This window comes from Poecilia reticulata, linkage group LG13, assembly GCF_000633615.1.
Source record: "Poecilia reticulata strain Guanapo linkage group LG13, Guppy_female_1.0+MT, whole genome shotgun sequence".
Taxonomy (NCBI): Eukaryota; Metazoa; Chordata; class Actinopteri; order Cyprinodontiformes; family Poeciliidae; genus Poecilia; species Poecilia reticulata.
The window spans coordinates 23127901-23136754 of record NC_024343.1 but is presented as its reverse complement, the minus strand read 5'-3'; the positions used below and the strand labels follow the sequence as shown (position 1 = coordinate 23136754).

General features: G+C 39.7%; 1 protein-coding gene across 3 annotated transcripts in view; it reads left to right on the top strand.

Annotated features, from left to right (window-relative positions):
• The first annotated feature begins 671 nt into the window (after positions 1–671).
• The window catches only part of sik3 (SIK family kinase 3), a 43156-nt gene continuing 34973 nt past the window's right edge, over positions 672–8854 (top strand). For 2 of the 3 annotated variants that reach the window (XM_008426070.2, XM_008426068.2), the window contains exon 1: positions 672–1030. In XM_008426070.2, coding sequence (XP_008424292.2) covers positions 692–1030 — 339 coding nt within the window. In that variant the 5' untranslated portion in view covers positions 672–691. The remainder of the gene's footprint in view (positions 1031–8854) is intronic. The other variant, XM_017308257.1, reaches the window with a different exon arrangement.

Sequence of the window (8854 nt, the reverse complement as noted above, 5' to 3'; positions counted from 1 at the left end):
CTATCTATCTATCTATCTATCTATCTATCTATCTATCTATCTATCTATCTATCTATCTATCTATCTATCTATCTATCTATCTATCTATCTATCTACTAAATGCCAAAACATTCAACAAAGCACCATTGAAAAGATCCCCTCCCATCCCTCCTCACGAATGTCAAGGCCGTTTCTTTGCACACTAGTCACGTTTGCCTCCAAAGCGAAGGTTTTGAAGATAGTCCGTATATTCGTGGTTCCATAAGTATCAATGAAACTGTATTTGTTTCGTTTTTTCTGATTTATCTGTGTGTAAATGCATGGATTACTGATTTGTCCCACAATAGTCGTGCTGAACTGACCGCCTTAGTCTGTGAATACTTCCTTGTTTAAATATTTCTTTTGTCTCAGTGGAGTTGAATATTTTCATTAGCTGCATTGATTAATTTAGTCTTTGTGGTGTTAGCATGGCGTATACCTTTAAAGCTTCAGGAAGCCCTCTGATCGCACATAGCGCAGCACTTTTGTAAGGAATCACTGAATCATGGGAACCAAAGTGATAATGCGCACTTCTCTGTCTCCACGGCAACCAAAATACGTTTTCGTGGATGAAGTCATTTGTTACGCCGATCGTTGCCATGGCTACAACCTAGAGAGGGCGCTGCGGAGGAGCCCTTCACGTAAAATGACGCAGGGCGGGGGCGTGCCCGCGATGCGCGCTGCGCAGGGCTGCTTGTTGTTCCCGCAGAGAGGCGAGAAGATGGCGGCCGTGTCTAGCGGAGGTGCTGCTGGGTCCGCTGCGGCTGCAATTACGCACCCTGCCCGACCGACCCAAGCAGGAATGGTCTCCCAGAACCGGGCCCCGCCGTCCTCTGGGATCAATCCCAATGGTCGTACCACCACGGCCACCGGGTGCATCACTAATCCCGGGCACACTTCGGCCACCAGGCCCCCTCCAGCCCGAGTGGGCCACTACGAAATCGAGCGGACCATCGGCAAGGGAAATTTCGCGGTTGTTAAACTAGCCACACACATCATCACTAAAGCAAAGGTAAGACGAGTGCCTTATCTACGCTATAGAAAAACAATTAGAAGTTGTCAGTGATTTATTTAAAGCTTTTTAAACACGAACTCGGAAAGACGCTGGGGCCTCCATACTCCGGAGACTGAACAACCAGTGTTCGCTCTGGTGCCACCGCAGCTCGGAGTACTGGGGGTCCGTTCGACCCGGGCATCACCTTCAGCTGATGGATATGTAGACACTCCCGGCCTAATATAATATCTCCAGGACGTTAATGCTTTGTTTGTATTATCAAGTTAAGAGCTGAAAAGGCCTGTGTTTTAAGAGAATAGATAGAAGGGTATTGACGAAGGAGGATAAAGAGGAGAGAGATATTTTGATGTTACTAGCTTTAGCTCAAATGCTTAATGAGCTATTTCGACATCTTTTGGATGTTAACTAAACCTAACTATAGCAAGAAAGAAGGCAGATGGAAAAGTACTACTGCAGAACTATAGACTAACAATTCTATTAAGTTAGTGTTGCCCAAATATGGATACCTAATCCCTGTAAGCTTTGTCGGGAAATTCAGAAAACTAAACTCCTATACCTATAGCTGAGTCAAATGCCGTAGAGTTGTGCTGCAGATTTCTTCACTCGGCATGATTACTTGTTTTCATCCGGTGTTTCACGTCTGGAAAGTTTCTTACGCCTTTTTTCATCGAAACGCAACCGGTTTGTCAGAGCTACTCTTCATCTCTGTGTATCAAGTTTTTTGTGGTATTTAGATTTCTCTGTTAATAACTGCATGGCATTTCCAATGACCCCCCCCCCCCCACCCACACACACACACACCACCCCACTCGGACAAGAAAACACCGACAGTGACAAAAAAAAAAATAGTGGTTTTCAAAAGAAAGAGCATACATGGATGCTTCTGCGAATATGTGGGCGCTACTTAGCATACTTCTTACACTGGATGATTGCCACATTGACAGAATCGTACTACTGTAAACAAATGAAAGCCATGAGAGGGGGAAAAAAAACAGTCACTCCTCTGGAAGATCCCATTGAGCTTCAGATCAGCCCCCCCCCCCTTTTTTTAAGTGAACTGTTTTTATTTTGTGGTTCAAGGAATGTATTGATTCGAAACCAGTAATTGTTGTTTCACAAGAGGTACAGAACGTTCACATACTCTGAAGCTTTGTTTGCCCAATTGATTATGGTTTGAGTTGCAGAATCATTTAAATTTGACACAACAAAACAGAAGCACCAGCACAATAATCTTATAATAGCCACCTTAGTGAAGTTCAGAATATTTTAGCAAGATGTTTGGGAAAACTTAAACATAAACCATACGTTTTTAGAAGATGTGTTAAAAGATCCATAATTAATGTAGAGTTTAACACAAATCTGATGAAGGCCTGTGGAAGGTAACATGCTTTATTTGCGTAAGTGAGGATAATCTTATAAATCCTTTATTTTTTGTTTGATTTAAAAATACTACCTCTATGCTCGTGTTTTTTTTAGGTGTTTGAATAAAAACAAGTCTGAATCACACAAAGTGACCAGGTAAACGTAAAAGAAGGCTGCTAATCTGCATCAATCACATTATCATTACATCTCGTTTGAACAAAACAAAACAAAATGTGAAATACAATAGCGTAAACCACAAGATACCCATGTGAACAGGTTCATTCTGCTTCTTGAACAAGATCATTAAATCTTAGAATGCAGGTGCAATGAATATTGGGACTACAAACCTACGGCTCTGTCCACTTTAGTGTTTATTTTTGATAACATGCCCCGATCAAATTATCTCAAGGTCCTGGTGGTGACTTTGCTGGCCAAAACCTGAAAAGTTTGATGCTGCATGACTATGCAGCGCTTTTAAAGTTTAAACTGGAACCTCAGATTCTATTCTGTATTGTACAGGGAACCCTTGCAGAGAGTTGACGTAGCTTGGAGGATCTTGTCAAAAGCTCGTTAGCTGCAATTTGGAAATGTTGCAGTTGACCCGGAGAAATGTCAATCAGACAAGAACTACATTAATTTTTCCATGAAGTTAAGGCATGCAGATATTGGTTAATAGCTCTCAGTTTATTTGACTTTTTTATGTGTGAATCAAACAATAAATCAAAGGTCGGCAGTCTGTAGAAGCTACCGTAGGTTTTCAGTAATAATGAGAGACAATCTACGAATAGCACAAAAAGAGGCTCAGGTTTCTCATCAGCGAACAGCCAGTATTTTATTTCTGTAGAATTTAACTTTAACGATACACAGTATTTACATTTAGAAAACGTTGGGTGTCATCAGAGTAGCAGTGAGAGGGTAATTATCCCAAAGGGAAATTAAATGTTGTAACTCAAGCTATCCGAGTTTCTTCAAAAAGTTGTTGCAGACGCTGATGGATGTGTGGAGGGGCGATGTTCTGCAGCAGATCTGAAGTAGCGTCTGAATAAGACACTCTGTTGTCGTAATAAACCAATGAAGAGGATGCTCAGAGTTGCCCGTATTATTCTTGATTTTTTTTTCTTTTTCATTGAATGATGTGAAAAGATTATATAAGACAAGCAAATAAGCGAAAATAGTATGCTAGATATGCTTACCGCTTGCTTATAAAAGATTGTTTTGATCAGTGTGTACATCCCCTATAATGGTTGACCAGTATTACCAGTGAAGCACATGGGAAAGGTTGAGGTATCTTTTGTGTCTTTCTTTTATTTAACCAATGTGGAGGCTTTTACTCGGATGGCATAAATAAAGGTGTGTTGTTGAGTGTGTACCTATACTTCGATGCTCCTTGTTGATACACACACAGGCGGGCCGACACAGGTCATTTGGATCTTTTCCACGACACAGATGAGAGCCTTCAGTTCAGTTTCGTGAGGCCAAAATAAGCCCAGACCAGTGAGCCGTGAAGTGACTCTTAAAAGTGGGAAAAGACGGCGCTCGACAGACCTGGATTTGATACGACTGCAGTATAATTTAAAGCGTAGTAGGTGTGCCAGAAGGGTCTTCAAAATCCCGTAAGAGCAATCCAGTGACAGCGGTGACGTGTTCTGTTCTTGCCTGCCTTGATGTGTGCCGTCTGTGTGGATCTATGATAGGCGGAGGACAAAATGACACTGACAGAATGAAAGAGGGGCCTTGTTTGTTGATGGGTGCCACAGACGGAGCCAGTCAGCTCAGGATTTACATGAACACGCACAGGGGTTTCTGCGTCCCCAGTTTCTCATGAATATCAGAAGAATGAGTGTGCTTTTACGTGCCTGTGAATATCATGAATATGGATATGATGATCAGTCATGAGATGAGATGGAGCCTTATTTTATGGCCTAGGGTTTCTAAATGCTGACTCGTCAAAAATAGCCCAGCAGCTCCTTTCTGCTGTTGGATGGAGGTGGATAATATTCTGCAGTGCAGTCACACCGAGGAGGACCCTATGTTTATGCTTGAAGGCTTAGAGGCATATAATGGGATGGCCCGCCTTTTTCTCGCTTCCTTACTTTTTTTTTATTTTATATTTTTTTTAGGTAAATCTATAAAAAAACAAACTTACTGTAATTATTTTCAAACGAATACAGTTGATTTTTCAACTTGCCTTCTAAGACAACACAAATCTTCAGTGTCTGAAAACTACCGTTGTAATAGTGAAAGTTGATCTCATCCAGATGAAGATAAGGTACTGCAGTGAAGTCAAAACAAGAGTTTAAAAATTGTCAGGACAGATAAAGCTGTGCAGCGGCCTACATGTGATCTCATTTAGATGGACATTTTAGAGCTCGGCACAACGTAGTTGTCAGCCAACTTAAAATTTCTTTTTTTAAATTTCTGCATGTCAGTAAAATTATCCGTTTTAAATCATTATCAACATGGTAATCAGAATAACCATGTGAGTATTTTTGATTTTAGTATTGATACCAGTCATGAGAGTATTCTTAGGGTATGACTATGAAAATATTTAGTATAAAATGTCATCATTTCACAGTAGAACACATGCACTTTTAATCTAAAATGTCTAATATTATTTTATTGCTTTAACTTAAAATCGGAAAGCAACAATTCTTCCTACTCCTGCTAAAATATTACATATTATTAAAGTTATAATAATAATAATGCTATCTATTGTGATAGTTTATTTTGATTCCAAATGAGAGAGTATAATCTCTTTTTGCAGTACTTCTCTTTACAGAGTAACACAAGTTCAACAATCTGATTAACCAATCAGGCTATCTGCTCATGTAGCCATCCTTCAGTCAGCTGCTTAAAACATTATTGGAACAGATTGAAGGCAATTTGTTTTTAGCCTTCAAATCGTTTAAATGTGGAAATACATGGTTGATATGGTAATGTCAAATTTATTTCTACAACTTGTTCGAAAACATCTGTTGATCAAAGTTCTTTGCAGTTATATCCGCAACCATTGAACAGTAAATAGTATAAAAAGTCAATCGTATACAGTCAGTCGTAGGTCAGAGAAAAGCGATGAGTTTTTAACGGAGATCTAAGTGATTTGAGCAGTTTGAACAGGTCAAGAAGTGGATTGCACCTCTGAAGACAAAGAAATATTGAGCTTTAAGATCGCTTCACATTTTTTGTTAACAGTTTCTAAATGTGTATCAGAGGACATATGTTAGGATTTTTTTTTTTAATAACGCAAACAGAAAACGGAGCTTAGATTTATAGTCGGTAAATGCATCTGCAGTTTACTAATGTATAGATACTGAGTCTGGGTTTTTTGGGGGAGTTTTTTGTAAGCCACAGGCTTGTGGTGAAGTCACGTTTTGAACCAGCTCAGAAAATCCTGTAGAAAGAAAAGCTGAGTAGCTGATGTGTTTACAGTGCTGATGATACGGCTGCTGTCATTTTCCAATGGTTACATATTGATTCTATAAATACCAAGATGTTTGTTGTTTTATTTTTCGTATCTAGCATCGAAACTAATTTTAAGACTTGATGCCCGTATACGTTTATTTTTAATGTGTGATGGCTTTTAACATGGATTTTGTTTCTGCTAACAACATTTCTTGAGTTAACTGAATTCCCCATGAAGATACTGGGATGACTGTAGTTTTACCAGAGGTGTAGAGTAGTGGTGTTTTGTCCCTCCCCCACCTGTTGCTATGTGCTGCCTTTGAGCTGACAAAGAAAAGACAAAATTAAAATATTAATGAATAAATCTAAATAACACTGAAATAAGGAATATGTTTTGTTGCTTAAGCAGCAGTTGGAGAGAACATTGTGTTTCTGTTTAACACCCAGTGATTGGATCTTATTTTACAATGTTTCATAAATATTGTACAACTGAGGTATTTTTACTCTTGGTTATTATGCAATTAGAATCTCCTACTACTGGCCTATTCCTAGTTCTCTTCCATAAACGGTGCACCCCAGAGTTTTGGCCAAACTCTAATTCTGGAGGCACACATGCTTTAGATATATATGCATCAACCATTCAGATCGGTTGATCACTAACAGCTTTTGAAGGTAGCTGATTGCTTTGACTTCTGATTCCCACTGAAGCTCCAAAAGAATAATTTTGTCTTTCTAATCAGAATAATGCTACAACAAATAATCCTGTTGTAGCATTATTTGTCATATTTTTCCTCAACTGGGAATGTTTATGAGCATAATTGGAGTTGGTGTCTAATTTAAAATTGCAGTGAATGTAGTGTGTGTAGTGTCACTTGATGTAACGGCGGATTTGAGATAAAGATGAGAAGGCTGGATTTGTCTCACTCTTATTATTAAAATGTCACGTTAATTGAAATAATATTAGCATTTTCTTTCTAATGCCACCTTCTGGCTTTTTTTTTTTTTATTATTCAGAGGTGATTACATCAGATCCCACAAAACCTTTAATCTTCGTTGCAGCTCTGACCTTTGCTGATATATTGTCTTGGCTGGCCTCTAGGTAAAGGGTCAGTGCTTACATTCTCTGATGGAACCAAAACGTCTCATATTTCCCTTTGCAATAAATAATATGGCTTAATCTTCTAAGTAAAGGAACATGCTCAGTAAAAACGGATGCAGCAGACTGCTCAGTGTTTGTGAATGTGGATTTGATTCCATACGGAGCCGTCTGGCAGGTTAAAGTCGGTTTACATTGGCTGAAACTCATCCAGAGCTTCTTGGATTTAAAGGTGAAATGTGTGTTGTCAAGGCTCCTTGTCGGAGAAATGTCTTTCCATTGAAGTCTTTGCGGTTGCCATGGTTTCAGTCGTGATAGTGGGTGTGATTGACTTTAGCCAACAATTTTGAATGGAAGTTGCTTGCCATTGGCTGAACTCGTTTTTCTATCATCTGTTTTCCCTACCTTGCTGATCAAAGCAACTGCTCGGACTCGTGTGTGTGTGTGTGTGTGTGTGTGTGTGTGTGTGTGTGTGCGTGCGTGCGTGCGTGCGTGCGTGCGTGCGCGTGCATGAGTGGTCAGTGGGACTGTTTGACACGTCCTGACCCGTGTGGTGGTAGGGAAGGTAGACCTTTCCCCTTGTTGTTCTCCCTTAGGCTTCCTATATTTTCCCTCTTCCTCCTAAGTGTTTTGGGCGAGAAAGGGAAAAGCAAGAGGAAGAGGACAGACAGGATGGTAAGCAGTGGGTAACGGGCAGAGCACACTGAGTAATAACATCACTCCCTCCCTCTGACACACTCACAGGCGGCTCATAAACAGCAGCTCTTCTCTGGTTCTCAAAGACACACACTTGCTTGCACATGGCCAAACGCGATTTCATTTGAGTGAGTAATATGACAAATGTTGGGTTTCTGCTTGACATATCGCCTTGTCCTTGTCTGCTGCATCTCAGTTTCTGCAGTCCCTCGGCGTCAGAAGAGGACAGAAGCGTCTCAGTTTATGACATGATTTTAGTAGGCTTTGTCAAGATGATAGTACTCATGTCAGCAGTTACAGGCACGTGTGTGTGTTGTGCTGATTTTTATAGAAAAACATTCACACATCTCACTTGTCTTCTTAGTCATGAGAAAAACTACACGGGCAATCAGTGTTATTACAGTACTAATTTAGTGAAGATAAGAGGTGAAATCCATCAAGTAATATTTACATTTATGAAATGGTGAACTAGGCAGAAGCTTGATATAAGGTGTTAAAAAGTCATGCTTTTATACTGAAACGCTGAGCATCATACTCATCGTATGGTTAAAAGTCATTAATGAAATGCCATAGTGTCCTCCGTCGTTATGGAGCATTAATATATTCAGCGTCAGCTCTCCCCCATTTGTCTCTGCACTGCAGGTCAGCTGGCTTAAAGACAGCTGCTACAAGTTTATTTTAAGTCACAAATAAATCAATGACCCATACCATCTTACTGAGCTACAAGTAGACTGACTAAATTAAACCAACTAATGTAAGTATCTCTTTTGTTTATCTAAGGAATAACCTATCTGTGTACAAAGCATATATAATTGCTTTTGAATATAGTTATTCAAGAGAACAAGAGAACATTGTTTGGTGTATTGATTTTATGACATGTTTGAAATAATCTAACAATGCCTCCTTTTAATAAAGAAAGGCCCCCTCTCTGATATAAGTGATGATTTAAGCGCCCACATGAGTATTTTTTTTAATTTTTATCTAGCCTCCATTGTTGAATGTCGGTATAGAGAGAGCTAGCCCCTCAGAGCCAGCATACTGATTACTGTGACTCAGCTCTCTGATCTTGATCTTGTGAGGATTCATCTGCCTCACAGGGTAACCCCAAGTGTGCAGCAGATTGCATGTCATAGAAATGAAATATACAGCAGGTGTGCAACAGAAGACTTGCAGAGGAAATAAACTCACTTACTCTACTCTTTCTGCTGTTATAGGAATTAAGATACATTAAATATACAGCACTGAGGTTCTGCAGAGCAACAGAT